General features: G+C 47.9%; 1 protein-coding gene across 3 annotated transcripts in view; it reads right to left on the reverse strand.

The window, feature by feature from the left end:
- Positions 1-19,962, reverse strand: part of ARMH4 (armadillo like helical domain containing 4) — a 73,983-nt gene extending 54,021 nt beyond the window's left edge. For all 3 annotated transcript variants that reach the window (XM_056347626.1, XM_056347625.1, XM_056347627.1), the window contains exons 1-4: positions 19,861-19,962; positions 12,288-13,671; positions 10,104-10,316; positions 8,676-8,891 (exon numbers count right to left, since the gene is read on the reverse strand). In XM_056347626.1, the coding sequence (XP_056203601.1) occupies positions 8,676-8,891; positions 10,104-10,316; positions 12,288-13,614 (1,756 nt within the window). In that variant the 5' untranslated portion in view covers positions 13,615-13,671; positions 19,861-19,962. The remainder of the gene's footprint in view (positions 1-8,675; positions 8,892-10,103; positions 10,317-12,287; positions 13,672-19,860) is intronic.
- Between the last annotated feature and the right edge of the window lie 321 nt (positions 19,963-20,283).

Here is a 20,283-nt window from a genome sequence, read left to right on the forward strand (position 1 = left end):
AAGTCTGCCAAACGCTTTCTTCCAGTGAGGTTCATTTTCCACATTGCTTTTACGATCACAGATGACTGTGAAGGCAGGAAGGCTTTTCTAGGACAACTCCTATTAATCTGTTGCTTTCACATGATCAGTAATAATGTCACCATCCGACATCTCCAAAATGCTGCCAACAACAATCATTTGTGACAGCTTGGAAGGAGACAGCTGGTAGGAATGTAGATGGGCTCCCATCATGCACAGACAGCTTTCTGGGCAGAGTACAGAGACCCACTCATGGTGGGTCAAGATACCCACGCAAGCAGTGGACGCAGAAGCTATGCAAAATCATCAAAGTAAAACCCCTATACTGATGAGTTCAGCTAAGCCCAGCCATGTTCACTACAAAGCTGTTTGGGGTATTTGCAGACCACGTAACTTAAACATGGTCTTAAACACTTTACTCTGGAACGGGAGCCAAATCAAGCATGGTCTGTCTTGGGAAATATCAGCATCTGGCTTATTGCACAGAGCCAAGGAAACAGACTATTGGGAAGAACTCGTTGGGATCCCACAACACAAAACAAGATAACCTAACCCTACCCATATAAGTTCCCAGAGAGGAGGAAATTACATATGCAAAGCTCTTCTGTAACAGAAGAAAATCCTTGCTGCATCTAGGAGAGGGAACATATCGCCAGCAGCTGAGCTGATGCTTCTTTAGGAGCCTCTGCTCGCCAAAGCCCAAGTGCTGCAGAAGCCACTCCCCAGCAGACAGCTTTTCAACATTGCAAAGACAGCACAAGGAGAGATTCGGGTTCTGATCCCAACCTACTTCCCCCCCCCCCAATGAGACCTGAGGGGGTTCACACTTGCTTTTTCACAGTCCTGGCTCATTGCTCATCACAGGGGATCCCAGGCACTAAACAGCTTTGCTTTTTTTTTTTCGGGGGGTGGGGGGGGTGGAATGGAGAAAAATGCAAAAGATATTCCAGCAGGAACCATGGTCTGCTTGTGTATTAAGATCAGAAACAATCATTCGCAAGAGCTGCACTTTCAGCAGCATTCACCACAAAATTGCTTTCACACTGAGCGAGGCTAGAAAGTCAGTTTAGCTACACAAGGCTTTTTTAAAGGGAAAAAAACCCAAATGCTGCAGAATACACAGTATGGACTATAACAAGTTTTCTCCCTAGTTTCCTGCAGAACAGCTCTTCTAACCTGAGGTATGCAGTTGTTGAACTAACCAGTATAAAAATCAAGACAAGAATGAGGTGATTTATCAAGTGAGGCCATTCAAATCAGTCCATTTGACCTGTAGGGGGACAGGGCAGAACAAGACAGACGAAGGCAGATAAAGATTTTACTCCTCTCAACAAAATGCTTTCACATGCGTCGTGCTTTAACCCCAGCTGGTAATTAAGTACCACACAGCCACTCACTCACTCCCCCCGCCACCCAAAGGAACAGAAAAAGTCTGTGGGAATGGTACTTTTTTCCAATCACAAAAAATAAGCCCCAGCAGAGATGTTTTTTCCATTTTCTCTTGCAAAAAGCTGTTTGGTGGTATTTCTTCATAAGTATCCAGTTTAACCAAACTGCCTGGGAAAGTAACAACCAACAGCCCAAGAGTTAGGAAAACATTTGATTTAAGCTTCATTTTCTAGACAAACCTAGCATGGATCCATCACAGATGATGTAGATTAGGGGGTGAATCTGTTATTATGGGCAACAGTCTCCAAGGTACCGAGATTTTAGCTCAAGTCCTATCAGGTGCCAAAAGGGAAGATGACTGCAAGCCCACTCAGCTCACTTCCAGTCAGAGATTATGCTTCTGAGTCCTTGATTACCCTCCTGCAGCCTTCACTGTCCTTTATCAAGGGCAGTGCTTCCTCTCTGGGTATTTTCATGAAGAGGTTCAGAATGACACTGCTGGCCTGTCTGTGCACCCACATGGCCACGAGGACACACGCCATCAGATCTCCACCTCCTGTTTAAAGGCAGTTTTTTTTAAAAAGGCAGCCTATGACACTTCCCAGAAGTCACGCTAAGAAGCCAGTACTCTTGGTCATTGCATCCTGTGTCAGATCAACAAGAGAGACAGTGTTCCACCTGCACAGGGCAGGAAGCAGAAATGAAAGAGCTAAACCAACTTGTAGTGTGGCTTGTCCTGGTCCCAATGCCCAAAGCTCCCCAGAGAAGCCCCAGGAGCAACACTATCCTCCACGTGCTGAGGGACCCCAACCATCAGCAGCTCTGGAGGAAAACACTCCTTGCAGAGCCTTCAGAAGAACCTGCCACATACCTGCTTATCTGAATCCACCTCCCTAGAGCTGCAAAGATGAACTGTTTAATCCCCAGATTAAAACAAACAAAACCTCATTAAAAACTTTCACCTGCACAGTTCAATTACCTTTCAAAAGCAACTGTAGGTGTTTTCTGTTGTTTTGTGTTTAAGCTTGAAGATAAGCATAGGAGAGCTACAATGATGTTTAAATGAACTCATTTTTTTGACAAACGAGTAGCCTGATAGTTAAACATTCAAGCATAGCCTGGCCAGAACAGGAACCAAGGTGGGTCAGACTAAGAAATATCATCTAACCTGCTGGAGGCAGAACAGTGCCAGAATATCACAAAGAACAACTACTTTGAGAAGTTTTGTTCTTGGGTTTTGGGAGGGGAACAAAAGAGCCGTGCAGCTCACCTCTGCCCAGAGAGCAGCTGTGCAGGCACATGCTACTTCCTAGACGTCCAGAAAGACAATGCAATGATGTTTTAAACCATTCCTAGAAATTCTTGCAGGAGTTGCTCTTGGAGACCGTAAAGCACAACAGATAGGGTATCTGAGAGATAAAGCCCTGGAGTGCACCATTTGGCACAGTCAGCCACTTGAGAGATCATGCGGTTTGAGTTTGGTCAGAGCTGCCAGTGCACCCACAGCAGAGCAGGGTGGCCAGCCCATGTTCTGCCTCCCTGCACAGGGAAGCACAGACAAGCCCGAGCGCAGCATACCGAGTGCACGCAGCAAGAGGTTCCTTCTCCTCTTCTTAGCGAGCCTTTAATTAGCCTAACACCCTCTTGGCTGTCCACCCACAGGCTCCCAGCTCATTAAAGGCTTGAACACTCTCCATACCCCTCCCTCCTCAACTCTCAGATGGATTTCATGAAACAAAACAGGTAACGACTAGATATGTTGTCGGGTCAAACACTTTCAGGAAAAGAAAGGGGAAAAAAAAAAAGCTTGGTTTTGATACAAAATTGTCACTTTTTTTCCTGTGGTTTTCTGCTACAGAAGAGAATCAGGGATGAACTACCACCTACTGTGAAGAACATGGACGTTGACCTACACTAGAGACAGCAGGTCCCATTTTAATGGCAGCAATAAACTAGAAGCAAGACAAAAGCATGTACCAAGAACATTTAATGATTAACTCATTTTGCATGTGCTTTGTTTTAGATCTTCTCTTCCTTGACAATTTAGCTGGTATCTAAAGAGCTGGTGAGGAATTATAGCATCAGGCTAGTTAACCAAGCCGGGTTAAGTGCCTGTCTTATTTACACCCCTGCAACCTCATTCTTAATGGGGTTGCAGAGATTTAATTAGGCAGGTCTTAATCCATACAGTCAGGGTCCAAGTAGCAATCTCAGTCAGGGCCTTAATTTCCAGCAAAAAAACTCTTCACATCCAAAGAAAAAAAACAAGGCTCCTTGTACTATGACACAGCTCAGAAGAAAAATGTAAGAATTTGAAGGGTCTTTTATGAAGCTATGTAATTGGCTACAGGTTCTGAAGTATCTTCTGAAAAAAAGGCAACCATCACCTTCACTTCTGAAGTATGACACACAACTTCGATGACTGTGTACAAAAAGAACAACATACGGGCGAAGCTGGCAGAGAACGGAGAAGAGGACTAGGAGAGCTCTTCTTACGAAATTAGTTAAGCTACAGCTTTCTTAGAAGGGTAAACTTGAGTACACAGGTCAGCAGAGAGCAACAGGAACTATTTAAACCTGAAGAGAAGTGCACATTGGTAAGATGCTATGAATATGTTGAGGTCAGAAAGCCTGAAGTTTCATACCAGCACTGCTCTGGGACAGCCTTTAACACAGCAGATGAAGCAAACACAGCGAAGCCCACAGCCAAGGTTCAGAGTGGAGGTGCCCCATGACTGCAGGACACTGGATTTGCTGATCCCCAGGACAGTGCCAGCTGTATTTCAGCATCGTTGAAAGGCTTCTCCACAGCCAAATACTGCATTAGGTGGGAACACAACAGCTAATCAGGCAGAGTACTGGAAGTGACCCTATGCTGGCCTGGGGAGCAGACACTCAGACACAATGTTTCCGATCCCTTCACCCTAAAGACCAGGATGCTACCAGCTGCTTGTTGAAAGCCAGCCTGATTGATCAGGAACACTTCACATGAGAGCTACATGGTTAAGAACCTCTCTCTCTAGAGCAGCTGAGTTTAAGTTGCCCATTTTCAGAGCTATTGACTGTTCCTGACACCATACAGCAGCCACAGCATCTCCTACTTTTATAGAAGCTCCAAGCACCCTCCACATCCAGCAGCCTACATGACAGCTGAACTGTGCAAGCAGCTTACCCCCAGCATCAACAGCTTGAAATAAGCCTAGATGACTAAACAGGAATCAGTCTTTGGGCTTACACACTGTTGCAGAGTGGTTTTGGACTTTGTGGGGTAAGGGGTACACAAAAAAAAAATAGGATAGGCGTATCCATAAACCCCAGTGCATAATACTTGTTTAGCTCTCTTTAAAACACCTATGGGAGAGCAGCAAGAGTCAGATTATTTGTTTCTCTCTCCGTCTCAGAAGCACCACAAGTAAACAGATTTATCCTAAGTTAATGCTGAAGTTGCTGAAGTGGGCCAAGCTGGAGATGAGCTGCAGGGAGTGGGCAGCACTTAGCTCAAACTGTTTTCCTGATGATCTTGGATGCAGCAAGGGCAGCATGTGGGGGTCTAACAGCTGAAGGGCTTCTATGGACTTGAGGGTTGAAACACAGGCACATCAAGAAGCATCTGTTACTGCTGCATTTGGACAACCTAAGAAGGCAACACAGCAATACCTGCTCTACGTGCCAGAGAAGGTTAATCAGCATAGTTTGATGAATACCACGTCATCTTCCCATTCTCTATCCTATGCGTCTCACTCCACAATCACCTTCTCCAGCCATTTCAGCTGAATTTTTGCTGTCCAGGCAGGGTGGTGGCACACAAGAAAACCAAACTTTGAGTCGGTATTGATAGATACTGTCAATATGGACCCACCCTCACCAACAGCCACAGACAATAGTGCTGTAAGCTGTTCCCTCTGAACTGGCTGGTGACCCAGGCTGTGATGGGTGAGACATCACTGTCGGCAGCAGGTTAGCTCTGTACTAACTGCTGGTTTAGTATTAGCACACAAGGATAACATGACCTTCAGGGTCCTCACAGAAGGTACACTAACTGACCTGACTGGCCTCAGTGCGTTCCCAGATCACACTCCAAACGGAACAGTGACAGGAGCTACTTTAGGACCAGCTGAGGGGAACCAGCTGCTGTTGTGCTTTGTCCACCATGTTTTAACTAAAGACTGCAAGGATCTTGCAGAAGAGGAAACATGGCAAGCTACCTGCCACTTTGGCAAGTTACACCTGCCAAATGCTGCCATGCTTAAAGGTGGGCAGCCATTTCTGCCAATAGCTACCATAGCAGACATTACAGCAAAGGAATCTAGTCAAAAAGGAATGTGGTTTGGTTTGGTTTGTTTTTTCAGAAGAGCCACTTTTCAAAGTGTGTTGGGAGGCTTACACAATGGTCTTGAACAGGGAAGTTGAATCAGATTGTGTCTCTTTGGACCCTAGAAGCCCTGCAGAGAAAGTGTTTAGCTTGCTAGAGACACAAAAATTCTGGACATAGGAAAAAAAAAATACAATTAAGTCTCCCAGGCAAGTAAGCCTCATCCTCTGCTGTGTCCTGTCCTCATAACCTATAATCCCTTTACAGGATTTCTCTGGCTGGGAAGGGCAAGTACAACCAGTCTCACCACAGAATCAAAGTAGGAGGATATTCTTTACCCAGCTAATCTCTCCAGAGTCTGCTAGAGAAGAGTATAAGCTCATCTAGAGACACATTCAAAGCACCTCATGTTTGTCTGTGCAATTTGATTTTTAAAGCAGTTTTGCATCCAAGCCAGATAGGTGAATATACTGATGCAAGTAACCACAGGCAGCTTGGCACAGAAGGTCCCCAAGAAACAGAGCTAACTGAACAGCAGGGGGTTATATTTAATGAGCCAGGCCCTCAGTGAGGCAAGTCAGCAAGACCCCACTGAAGGCAGTGGAGACCAGCTGAGCTCACTCAGCTCCTTTCACTTCTTCCACTGGTGAGCAAGGGCCAGGATCCTTATTAAGGATCCAAGCATATGCCTGCAACAGCAGTGATGTTTGACCTTGCACCCCCCAAGAGCTTGAGCACCCTGTGCTGGAGCTCAACATAGTTTTGTAGGAAAGCACTCCCAAACGCCTCATATCTGGCAGCATCTAGACATTCTGAGTAAGCACCAGGAACTGTAGTTTTGGGGGAACAGAAACCAAGCTTCCAAATGCCCATTCACCATGAGGATGTGGTATCCCCTAATTGCCATTACACAGAGAAAAAGATACTAGAAAGCAGAGCCACAGCTCAAAAGTTTCCTTCGTACTTAAGTGGGGCAGCAGCATCCCCAGGCAGAAAGCCTATCCTCAAATGGAATTTGTCCCATTTTACAAAATACGGATTGGTGATACCTACCACCGTGGAAAGTTCTGGCTCACTGCACTAACATCTAGGTTGATCAGAACAGATTTGGACCACAAAAGCTGTGCCAGTCATCAAAATCACACAGCACACCAGAGAGCACTATGTCACTTGGATGACAGGCACCTGCAGAGCCATACCACAGAGCCAAGAAACTCACAGCCTTCTAGTTGAGCCATCATAATTTGGGAAAGCTGGTGCTAGCTACAGCTCATCTTTGCCCTTTGAAGATCTCAGACCATACTTGGGAGCAGAGAAAACAGGCCTATGGTTACATAAGAGCTCAGAGTAAGAACCCAAGAAAGTTGCAGCAGTCCTGTGTCAGAGCAGAAAGACATTTTTTAAATGCCTATGCAGAAAGTCTAATTAAATAAGGAGAGATCAATCCACAGTTGAAAGAGAAATCCCTCTTATCTTTCTGTGCAGAAAACCAGACTGCTAAAGGAGATCCCAGAGGGCTCAGAAACAGTTTAGCCTCCTGAATCATACTGCTTTTCCTAAGCAGAGACCCTATTTCCCAGTCTGAAAGATCAGGTTTTCCCTTACACATGCCTTTTTCCCCTGCTGCCGCTCTCCCATCATCACCAACACATCCTTGCATTGCCAGATACATGCAAGATTAATCCTGGCAAGGGGTGAGGGCTGTAGCTGGAGGCCCGGGAGAGCTCATGGCAGGCTTCAAAGCAAGCAGCAAGCCTGACAGAGAGCAGGAGCTGCAGCACCTCTCACATGCAGTGGGGAGGGCTCCCAGCTTTTGCTGCCCTCTAAACTTAACAGGAGTGAGAATTATTGCTTCATGCAGAGAAAAGATGCTGATTAGCTGTTGTCTACGGCACCCCACCTCTAAACAGAAGAAAAATACCATCTGGCATGCCACCCCTGGAGGGCTGCCAACCTTTGCAGTAAAATACGAAAGCAAGAGAAGGTCAAGATAAAGAAAGGTGAGCAAAACAGGAAGAAAGATTAATCCCTGTCAGGTGGTGTCAGTCCAGACACTGGAGTACAAAACTGGATGGATGAGCAAGCTGAGGTTTAAGTAGGAGAGCGCAAGAAGCAGAAGTGAAACAATTCTCTGCAGGAAAATCACAGCTGAGCTGAAGAGAGAACCGATCTGAGCTGCAGACCAACTCCAGAGTAGGATCTACTTCACCTAAACCTCTCTTGATGGGTGTTTTCCCAGGTGGAATTTGCATCGCTAGGTTTCAGCTGTCCAAAGACAGCGAGGGAGCAGACTCCAAGACTGGCAGTGGGCAAAAGCAGCTCAGGAGAAGGAAGTTCAGGGGGTGAAGCAAGGCCAGAGAAGCCAGTAATGGGACAGCAGCTTAGCAGGTAGCTTTGAATTGGAAGATCACGTCAAAGGGTATGCATCCTTCATCTCTCCCAGCAGTGTCACACAGGGAGCACAAATAGGGCATCACTTGTCCTGGCAGGGTTTCAGCCAGCCGGACGCTGAGACCACCATCTCATGCTGAACATCCCCCTGCATTGCATGTGGTGACAATTTTAGTAGTAGGGTGGCAAGGGCTCTCCAGCGATCTGAACATGTTCTCATGAATGTCACCTGGTACAGGGGCTCTGCAGTGGATACACACACCCCAGCAGTTACAGGTGCACAGCCAGACTCTACTGCAACAGCAATATCACTGCTGCTCTCTCCCCAAGGGAAAGTTTCACCCTTTCCACCACTGCCACTTGAATTTCAGGCATCCTCCATGACACTGTTCATTGCTTGCTTCCTGCACCTCCTGAAAGGGGACAGGCTGTTCAACAACTATATTAGGAACAATGACATATGCACATAGTTGTATGCCAAACAGACAAGCCAGGGCTCAGTGTCAAGGCAAATGTGCCACTCCACATGAAACTGCCTGCCTCTTAGCCTTGGGATCAGTGGTACCTTCTGACTCCAGGCGGTCCAGCCCATAGGTCACAGCTGTACTGATCCTCCTCACAGATGGAAGAGCTGTCCTCCTGACAGAAGCCATTGATGCTGGAGTTACCAGGACTGCAGTTCTGCTGGATGGCTCTTCTGTCTGTCCAGACTGGGTAGCAGACAATCCACCAGGAGCTGGAACAGCCTTCTCACTGGTGACCAGGACCACTTCTGCGAGATCTACAGAAGACAGGAGGCAGCAGCAGTTTGGCGCAACTGTATTAAAACCCCCACTATTTAAGATTTCATTAAAAGTTGGTTCTTAGAGTGAAGTAAGTTAAATTCTTGCTATTTCAAGATGTGTAAGTAACTCTGCTGTAATGAAAGCTCCTCCTCCAGAACAGACAGCACAGGAGGTTTCCCTTAATGAGAACTCAACTAGGTTTTACTTCCATTGCTTTGAGGACTGCTGGTCACCATGCCAAAGCAAGATCAGAGCACTGAGACACTGTCTGAGATCTGAACTGAGGGACAGATCTAATTGCTTATTGCAAAGATAAAAATTAGTTGAATTCATAATTCAATCCCGGAAGCAAATTAATTAGTGGAAACTGCTGGAAGAGCCTTCTCCCCCCTACAAAGGGACCTTAAATTAAGAACTACAATGCAAATAGTTTTTTTCTTTTGATGCCCTGCAATGTAAGAATTACCAGAAAAGTTGCCCAGCAGCAGTTTCATTACAGTGGTACCTACTACTCCAGAAATACACTGAAGCTCAAAATCAGCTTTGTGCTAAGGGAACCCTTGCTACACTCCTACAGGCTTGCTACTACAGGCTGTCAAGACTACACGTACCTGCCAAGGTGACATCAAGCCAGTAGACAGCAACTAGATGAACACAATTGCTTAAAGCATTTCTGTATGAGTTACATCAACCTGATAAGAACTCACCATTTCTAAATGGAAGTGAACATCCATGCAGGCTGCCATACCCAAGTCTACCTCCCCACCACTGCTTCCATGACACCCTGATGAAACATCTTCATCCTTTTAGACAGAGCATCAGCAATCTGTGACTACCTTTGGCTCCAGAAGTAAGAGCTCTCCCTCCATAAATAAAAACTGGCTTAAATGTCTAAGGCTAAAAGTCAGCTTTCTAGCAAGGATACATGTGGTGAGTTTGTTTTGGGGTGATTATTTTTTAAAAACCTCTACTCCACTGTTATTTGGGGCAAAAACATATGCTGGCATATTTCAATGTGATTGATCTGGTAGCATGGGCAGAAAGCAGTGGCAGCCCAGGGCTAGAGGCAGCCTGCAGAAGGCTAGAAAAAAGGTCACTTGGAATATGGATGCTGTGCATTGAGACTTCAGTGCCCAAGCACTATTTGTTTCAGACGTACTATCTCATCTTGCATGGAAACAAACCCAGTCCTTGAAGCAGAACCCTACCTTCTATATCTGGAGTGTTTGCCATAGAGGAAGTACCAGTTGTCACCAGCATCTGGACAGCACTAGGAACAGTCAGCATCTGGGTGTCCTCCCCACTGTTTTCCTGGGGAAAGTTTGCAGCTCCCACTCCCTGGGTAGCACCAGGCACCAGTGTCACAACTGACAGAGCAGCATCAGCCTCCCGGGCAACTGTTGTCACCTCCTGAGTAACACCTACAGCAAGAACATATGTCCGTACCAACTCACAGGACAGCTGACAGCAACTGAACAGACATTTGAAGGAATATAACTCCATGCATTAGCATTTCCAGAGCCACAGTGCAAGTAGCGGGTCCAGCCGAGTATCAGGGTAGCGTAGCATAAAGACAAACATGAAAATGTGCATAACAGGAATGAAAGCAGCGGAATCATTCCTGATTTTCATAATTGCCCCTTAGGGACACATGGAACCCCTGGGGAACAATGTCAATGACTACAGCACTGAAGGTTCGTGGGAGGAAATACCATTTGAAGCATGTAAGGCTGCCAGAACAGTGTTTTTAGTGACCAGCTCTCATTACTGTAAGACTTGGGCTTTGTAGAAGGGTTTATTTTTGTTGCACAAATCTTACTGATGGTGTTGTTTCACCAACATCTGGGTAATGGCAGAGAGGGAACCTGCTGACAAGTCAAGTGCTTATAAATTAATCTAGAAGTTAATCAGTCAGGTTTCAGCACCAACATGCAATTAGCTTTCCTGCTTTTACAGCAAAAGCTAGATCTTTTTGATGCAGCGAGGGGAAGTTATCTTTTTGCCTCTGTAACATAAGAGGGAAGATTAAAGATAGCCAGCAATTAAAACAAAGTCCTAAACTTCAGCTCATGCTCCTCCAGCCTAGGAACACATCATTGCCCAACACCTAACCAGACTTTTTTTAGCATTCCCCCTATATTTTAAACACTGAGTAGAAACATCATCATTAGGCTGAAGGTGCCATCTCTGCAGGTTAATACAGTACAGGGTGACACCATCAGCCTGTGGCAGGCTGCCTAGGAAGATTTCTGCCTGCTGGTAACAGAGTTGGCACAAACACTGAACAGTAAGAGTCTGGTCACAGCTTCACTCTAGGGGGGGAGACAACACCAGGTGCTTTTGTTAAAGGACAGCACAGAGCCCCAGACAGATCTTTTGATCTGAGCATACTTAAGAAATCATGGAAGATACCAGTTACAGCCTACCGGTACAGCTTGCCTGCTCCCGGATTTAGGAAGCATTTACAGCCATCCATTGTCTCTGCACCTTCTACATCAACTGCAAGTGTCTATAGCTAGCAGATGAGAGCCAAGTGATCCCAGATGCTAATTAATTTAAACCCCCAGGAATTATTTCCCTGCTCTGTTTTCCAGGGCTTTAGAGTGAGCTAGTGCAAGGACGACCTTTGGGTCCTTGCACTTGCCGTATCAAAGTGACACTTGGGGGAGTTTTATCCTCCTTGAAATAAACTATTTAACCACTGGGTCAGAGGCTCGGCTCCTTCCTAGCCACAGGGGTGGCATGCCAGAGGGTTATTCAAAGCAGATTTACATATATTTATCTGGTCAAGGCAAGACACCTACAACCAGACTATAGCCTTCCCCCTCAACCACTATGCGAGCACCAAAACCAAAGCCTCTGCTTTGGTAGTACCCCACACATGCAGAACATTAACAAAGAAAAATTTGTAGCCAGCACCAAGTCACTGCTGATGAGACTATTTCTCGACAGAGACCTCCATGCTTAAGCATACGCTTCAACCCCAAGCTCAGCTGCCGCAGCCTTTCCAGTTTGTTACTATAGCCACCCTCTCCCAGCATGAGGAACAGAAGAGGCCGCTCAATACAGATACTTCACGTAACACTCAGGACAGGGTACCACCCAACAGACTGTCCTACCCACAGTCAGGGACATCGTATACAGGAACAGCCAAGCTGAGGCAGTACTTTATAGATGCAAATTATCGGTTTAGGCTGGTACCCCTCCACAAAGGTCTCACAGATTTTCGGGGGGGGGGGGGGGGGGGGGGCACGGGGCAAGGAAGAGGTGTCCTACCCTCTATTGCAGGTATCACAACCTTTCTACACTTTATCCCCCTGAAAGGAAGCACAGATTCCCAGGAGCACCCCTCTTACACTTAGAGGAAAGTGTCTGTGACAGTCAAGTTTTACCTTTCCATGAGCTTTCCAGAGTAGGAGAGAGATTGGACTGTTTATTTGTCACCACAGCAGCCTCTGGCTGTGACAACAGGATGCTTTTTCCCTCCTCTGCTGTGACTGCATTTATGTTTTCCAGTGAGTCCAGATCAGCCATGTCTACGCCTGTCAGGTTCACAGTGTGGAGAGCATCACTACTGTCTGTGGAAGCTGCTGGCAGCACCTCCCCTTGCACCAGCACTGTGCAGTTGGTCTCCTTGGCAAGCTCAGGAGTTGGTGGAGGGGCTGCTGGGGATGGCAGCATTCTTGTTGCATCTTCTTCCTCCCTCACACCTCCCTGCAGTGTCTGGGATGGTTCTGTCACCCCCAGGTCCTCTGTCACCTCCTCGTGAGATGTGCTTCCCCCTTGACTTACATCCCCCAGTTTCGTGTCATCCCAGTCAGGCGGCACAGTGTCCACAGGGTGGATAGTGACAGTGCCAGCTGTGGTGGGCAGCTCTCCTTGCCTGACACCTGTCCCTGCTTCTAGGTGGAGAGAGGCCTCAGTCACCATGAGGGGCTGTTTTGCAGCCACAGATGCTTGCACAGTCAGGAACTTCAGAGGGCTCCCTGTGTGGGCTCTTGGCATTCCCACCTCAGAGGTCACGTCATGAGCCTGGGGAGTTGGGATGACAGGGTGGATACCAGCTGTTTCCCAGCTGGGAGAGTTGGGGTACAGCATGGACTGGGGCACAGTTGAGGGGTGAGAGCTGCCCTGTGCCTCCTCCTCAGCTGTCCCAGAAAGGGGGGTTGCTGAGAGGCCAGCAGAGCTGTGCTTTACTTCAACACCACCCTCTGTGGTGGACTCACTAACAAGACCACCGACAGACTCCTCCTGGACAGCAGGGTTCAGCGTGGTCACAGCTGTGGTCAGCATGGCCCTGGATGCATCACCCTCATCCAGCTCTGACTCTGTGTGACCAAGCTCCTCACCCACAGCAGCCACTGCCACAGCAGAGGTGTGAGCAGCCACGCTCTGGCTGCTTGGGATGACATGGCTCTGGCTTACAGGCAGCATTTCTCCTTCTCCAGTGAAAGCTTCATTTAAGGGCATCCCAGATGGCTTTGCTGACACTCCAAGTGGCTTTTCAGAGACAGTCTGCTCAGAAGGGCCCGGGTTATTTTTCACATTCAGTGTGCTTGTCCTTTCATCTTGCACACCACTCCTTGCCCAGGGGCCATGCTGGATCTTTGTCATGTCCCCTTCCTCCAGTGGCTGAGACGCAAGGCATGACGGACTGGAGGACAAGAGCAGGATGCTGCAGGTGACTATGCAGATGTTAAATCCTATTGATCTACTCATAGCTGAGAAGAGATCTGCCCAGAAGCCTGCAAGACTGACAAGTTCAGAGTGCAAGACCTAGAAAGGGAAAGAAGAACCAAGATTACACATACCCATAACCACCTGTTGACCCAGGGCCTTAAATAACTGGGTGACAAGTCCTAAGCATGCCAGTCTATGGCCAGTTCTGAGCAGACCCCTCCTACATGTCCCAAGCAATGGATCCCTCCATTTATTTTACTGTTCCTAGCTTACCAGTCTGAAGTTTCACACCAGAAAAAAGCAAACGTTGATCTAAAGCCCAAGACAGAGCTTGCCAAGCTCTCACCCCAGCGGGCGAGTGCTGTGCTTTACCCAGTAGAGATCAGACTTGCAAGCCTATGATGAGGATCAACCTGTTTGTCCTTTACCAAGTCCACAAGTGATACTTGTCAGGGCCAGACTGAAGTCTCAGGCCTGTTCCGACAAGCCCTATTCTGTGCTTTGACACAGAAAGAAACTAAGGAACTTGCATGGAGAGCAAGGTGGCTCTATAGGGTGCAATACAGGACCAGAGCCGAAACAAGAGGCTTTAGGGCTGCATTAGTGTCATGTCCTGTATGAGGTCCTTGGCCCCACAGAGAAAGGCTAAGCCCAGACAGCAGCACTGCTGCATTAGCACAGTGTTTACGCTGCACTGCACCATAGAGGCACTTCCAGAAAGTTTCATGCGTATAATTGTGTGCTTCAAGAGTTTCCAAGAGAACACTGAACCAGTAGTCCAGCAGTGATCCAACCAGCTGACAGCCTGCTCTTGGCAGGCTCTGTTGCCTCCAGTAACAGCTAAGGCTGCAGGACAGATGGAGGACCTCTCAGAAGCAGCAACCACCTGCTCCCAGCCACCTCCTTCCAGGCAGGTGCCTCAGTCCTGGGCTTGTTGCACCATTGCTCAACAGAAGACCACCTCATCCAAGGGCCCACTCACATACAGCACTGCTGGTTACACAGATCTCATGCACGAGGCAAACAGCCCTCCATCACACAGCAGATCTTGTAAGGTCCTCTTCCTCCCAGTTCCAGGAGGCAGCTTCTCAGTGGCACCATCAAGCCCTATGGCAAGAAGCTTCCAACCATCAACAGCTTCACTTGCTTTGGCTGGTATGTTCAGATTAACAGGTGAACTGCTCTCACCTTTGAGCAGCAGGACTAACCAATATTAGTTAGGAAAGAGGTTGGGGTCATCAGAACTACTGCTCAGTCCTCTCTAGAAGACCCTCTGCCCATGGGCTCCAGGATGACCCCCTCAGATTGCTAGACACCTCATTTTCCCACCCAAGCAGCATGTAGATAACTATTACTGGCACTTGTACACACAGAGTACAGCAACAAGCTGTCTAGCACCGCTTTGTTTTATACAAGGGTGTATCACTCCTCCATGTCTTATCATGCACCCATGTGATGCTGTGCAAGAGGTAACCACTGCTGTGGAGAGCGGGATCTCAGTAACACCACATTTGTGCTAGTCCATCTAACTCAGGGGTCCTCAAACTACGGCCCGCGGGCCGGATACAGCCCCCCAGGGTCCTCAATCCGGCCCCCGGTATTTACAGAACGCCCTGCCCCCCCACACTGGGGGTTGGGGGGGGAACCAAGCAGCCGCAGATGACCTCCTGCCACTGCATCCACGCGCCAGCCCCCTGGTTAAAAAGTGTGAGGACCCCTGATCTAACTCAAACACCCTCTGTGTCCTGCTGCTCATGTATATTTGTCTCCTTTTGGAAAAGCGTTATCTGTTCCAGCCAGCTAAACACAAAACCAAGATGTCAGAAAGCCTGTATGACATCTGGTCTGGCCACACACAACTGTGTATTTCCATTGTAAAACATAACTCTTACTCCACACAGGAGAGAGATTTCTCTAGCTGAAGACCCTTAAGATCCACAGGGCTATCTGTAACGCAAAAGAAGGGACACACAGGTCAGAGTCAGCTCCTGCAGGCTCCATTATCTGCTTGAGCCTTCAGGGCACACTGAGTCACTTTTTCCACTCTCCCTGCAGCCCTGACCCTCAGCAGTTTGAGATGCTGGAATAATTCCCTGTCAGAGGCCACACACACTACCAGGTGCTCAGGGACAAACAGAAGCCACCAAAGAGCTATTCACCAGCAACAGCTTAGATACCTTCCACTTTATTTTTAGCATTGCCTTTCTCTGGAGGATAGCTGGCCAGCCGCCTATCTCCTCTACCCTCCCTGCCAAACAAATAGCTGAAAACTGACAGTATTCAGCTACTCTTCCAGGCTAAACCTTCATGTGCTTTTGTAATCAAAAAAAAGCACTAAGTGTGCATTACACAAGTTAAATTGATAGTCCCCGATGACATGCATCTGCCTTGCCATGTTGGTGAATTTAAATTAAGTTCACCTCATCATGCCCCTTTAGCAAGTACCAGTTAAGACCAGACGTATTGAAACATCAAGATGGTTTGGGTTTTTTTAGATCCAAACTGTTCTTTATTTAAATACAGTTTCTCTAGACATCAGGAGTCTTTTTAGGCTATGCAAGTAGTTGCAGCAGTGGTTAAACCTAACCAGAACTCCAGTTGCACTTGAAAGACAGCCATAGTATTTCTTTTGCAGTCATATACATTATCCATATGTACATACATTTGTAGGTTTCTAGCTCTAGGTTCTCAAATAGCCTAAGACATTCAGGAGGTGGTTAGCAGTAGTAGTGAAACATTCATCTCTTTTCCCAACAAGCTTACTCCACCTTTACTAGGATCAGGAGCGTCAGTGACTATGAGGGAAAGCTGCTCCCTAATAGGCTTTTAGAGACCCGTTAATGAAAATGTATAAAAAAGTATGAAGAGGCTTTCCTCCTTCTGGCTAGTAGATAATGTGGGCAGTCAGTACTAGCCTGAAAAAGAGTTTCCAGGATAATTTGGGCAGCCTCATACAGTTTCCCCCAGTCTGAAAAGCACTTTGGCCATAGTCCTACATTTGTAAAGGGCAAAAATAACATCGGAGAGTTATTTGCTCAGGAAATCCACAACAACTAGATCTAAGCTAACCTAGACCTCTACATTCAATGAAAGCTGGAGATAGCGGCACGGAGCTTGCTGCAGGATAATGGCTCAAGTTCACGCTTCAAAAAAAGATTAGTCAGAGCTTAAAAACTACTTAGCTTTAGGAAGAGGCTGGATTAGACAGTGTATGAACAGCAGACACCTGTCTATCTTCTTAAGCAGAGTTTGACACCTTGCTGTAGCACTTTCACTTAATGCAAAAGTGACACAGGTTTTAGCAGGTAGCTGGCTGCAGAGCAGTTTGTTACTCAAGCTGTATTGGGCTATACATTTATCCCCCCATCTGGCTACTTTTATAGGCAGTCTGCTCTACAGCCTTAGCCAAGCAATAAAAGCAAGCTGTAGCATGCTGCTCCAACCAAGCACCTCCTATATAGTAAGCCTAAGCTTTTTCATTACTAGCTTGAAGCTGTAGAATAACCCTGTTCCATGCCACAGGAACTCCCTGTCCCCAGATTTCACCAGGCATTCTCCAAGCCAAAGCCCTGGAGAACAGCTGCCAAGCACTGGCCAGGCTCTTGGAAAACTAATCCTTGCTTCAAATAGGAAGCACACACAGAGGGTGAGAGACAACACCAGCAACTTCCCCTCCACTTAACAAATCCCAAGGGATGCAGTTCCCCCAGCTGCAAAGGCAGCACAACCGCAGACAGCCAAGAAGCTTTATCTTTAGCACGGCAGGGGGCGGGGGGTTTGGAGTTTTCTTTTAACACCTATCACTTATTAGGCTGGAAAGAAGCACAAAGGACTGCTAGATTTAAAACAGGTGCCAAAACCAGCCATCTCCAGGAGCCACCCATCAGAATATGAACCATCTACTACTGTGGGCAAGTCAGCAAGCTGAGGGACAATAAATAAAAACTGGTCACCAGCTGATGCAGTCTCGCAGACCCAGTTGCATCTTTCTGAACCAGGCTGCTTCCTTGTGCCATACAGTTAGCACTAGTAATAGCTATTAAACCACTAACACCCTCTGTGAATTTGGGAGACCTGTTTTAAGAGTCAGCTCTTGGGAGGTCTGACAAAAGCCAGCTCAGAAAGAACCCCAGCCAGCTATGGTCACTCCAACAGGGTATACTTGAAGGGGACAAGCACAGAGCAGACCAGATTTCTCTCCAGTAGCTGTTCCTTACATGGACCAGCAGTTTGTGGACACATGCTGCAAAGAATTAAGCTCTCCCCTCTGCCCCAGTGGTATGCAGCTACTCCCGAGGAAGGCTTTTTAGAGTTTTGCACAGTTTACTTCAGAGAAAACTCTGAAGAAAACCATTTACTGTTATTTTCTGCCTTTGGCAAGTTCTGGCTGTGCTTTTCCTGAATTGTTGAAACAGCAAGAAAAAAGCATCAAGCTTTTAACTCGCTTGAATTAATAACCCTGTTCTAACAATCCTTCTCCCACACTGAGAGGACACTTTTACTCCAAAGCTGAAGTGGCTGCATGCATCATATAGCAGAGAGCACAGGAGATTAACAGGTCAGCTTCAGACAAAATCACTGTCTAGCCTTTGCAGAACAGAGCTTTCTGCACCTCCAAGTACAAGCTTGATTATGCCAGCTTTGACTGGCTGAACAGTCCTGGATTGCTCAGCTCTGCAATTCATCCGCTGATTGATAAGGGAAATGGACAAAAATGCTACAAATCTTTTAATGTGAAGATTTAGCCAAAACATACAAGTCAAGCAACTACCAGCTATCAAATGCTATGTTACCAGAGTGCTAATGTACGCTACCCAAGCCTTATTACTCGTGGTGAATACAAAAGCCAGCTGACAGTACACTGCAGAGTGTACTCCTACTTTTGCACACAAGCTGAGAAAAATGCCTTCATTTTATCTTACATTATGTCCTTGCCCAGTTCAATCAAGTGAATTGTAGAGCTGATGCTCTTACAGCACATACTTCAGATAAACAGACCTCAAACAGTTAAGCCATCTCTAACAGCTCACCGTGAAATCCCAACAGTTACACGACTCTACACCAGCCACCAGTACAGCCCAAGTCCGAGAAGCAAAACTGTGTAGACACAACTACACTTTGGAGGGGCACATCCTACTCTACCTTTGAGGACAGATCCTTACAAGCTAACAAATAAGGTTTAATATTCTGTAAGGACAGCTTCCTACCAGTCCTAGTGAGGAACCTTAATACATAATACATCACCTTCACTCCCAGCATTGGTGTTCCAGCAGCAGTTCTTTGAGAAGTGAGAGACAAGACATGCTTTAGGCATTATTTCCCCAACTAATCGATCACTTGCTTTGTTCAGAACAGCACAGACCACCTATGGAAATCCCTACTCAGATTTGCAAGTAAAAGCCACGTAGTTCTTCGTGGCTTCTGACCCGTGCCAGGTCCCCAGCACCACAGAAGTCAGAATTCTACCAAATCCCCAAGGTATTAAAAAGACTGGGAGGAGGGGGGATTTAAGAATGAGGCAAAAGCGTGCAGCAGTTTTCAAACACCAGAGGATGGAAATGCTGCTCTCCAGACTGACTGGGAGCAGAGACAGAGCCTTCAGATTCCAATCAGCAAGAAAGAGAAATTTCAGTGCCTCACCTAACACAGACACCAATACCACACAGTGGAGCTCCTGGAGGATCATGAGTCTCCACAGATGAAGGTTTAAAATCAGATTAAATACACCTTGCCCAGCCCTTTTAGCTTGGGTAGAACCTGTTTGTTGGCCAGAGAATGGGATTAGGGGTGGCTCAAGGTTTGATTACACCCAGCACACCTGCTTGCAGGGCACAGATCCATCCCCCTGTCCTTAGTCATATTTACAGGTGAGCTCAGAGACCCACAAGTGCATCCTTTCCCTGCAGCCACCCACCACGACAACCCATCGTGTGCAAACAACCACCCAGGGATTTCTCCAGCCCAGGCCCGCAGCAGGACAGAGGGACAGCAGCGGTCACCCTCTCTCCATCACCACGGGGAAATAAACACACCCACACCAGGATTTTCCAAGAGGGCACACACACCGGGATCCCCATCCCCCGGGGCTGCAGGGAGCAGCAGCCCGCTGGCCGGGAACAAAGAGCCGCGCCGAGGATGCGCTGCCCCGCGGGCAGCCAAGAATCACGGCCAAAAAAAAACCCCAAACTGCAGAAAGACGGGGCACATTCGGCTTGGGGGTGGGGTGCTGCTCGTGCCTTCCCCCCCCCCCCGGGCTGCAGCAAAGGGGCGCACCCCCGGCCTCACCTGCCTCCCGCCGCCTCCGCCCGGCACCTCGGCGGCGCGCCGCGCTCGCCCCCAGCGCCCCGCGGCCGCACGGGCGGGGCGGGCCGGCCCCGCGGGGCGGTGTCGGGGCGGTGTCGGGGGCGGCCCGGCCCGCTCCGCTCCGCCCGGGCGCCGGCTCCCGCCTGCCCGTGGCGGGCTCGGGGCTCGGCAGCGCCGTACCGGCGGGGGATGGGGGGGGTGCCGCCCGCGGGCCCGTGTCTCATTTAGTCCTTCTCCCAAAGGAAGTTCCAGCACCCGTCAGAGCCGCGGCCTCGCACCCAGCTCTTCCTCACAAGCCGGGACCGGAGCCTGCCACCCAGCCGGCGCCTCTCCGCTTGTAAGATGTAGGAGCAAGGCCTACAGCTCCCTTAGCTTTCCATCGGTTACAGATTCTCCTCCGGTATT

Source organism: Falco biarmicus, chromosome 7 (genome assembly GCF_023638135.1).
Source record: "Falco biarmicus isolate bFalBia1 chromosome 7, bFalBia1.pri, whole genome shotgun sequence".
NCBI lineage: Eukaryota > Metazoa > Chordata > Aves > Falconiformes > Falconidae > Falco > Falco biarmicus.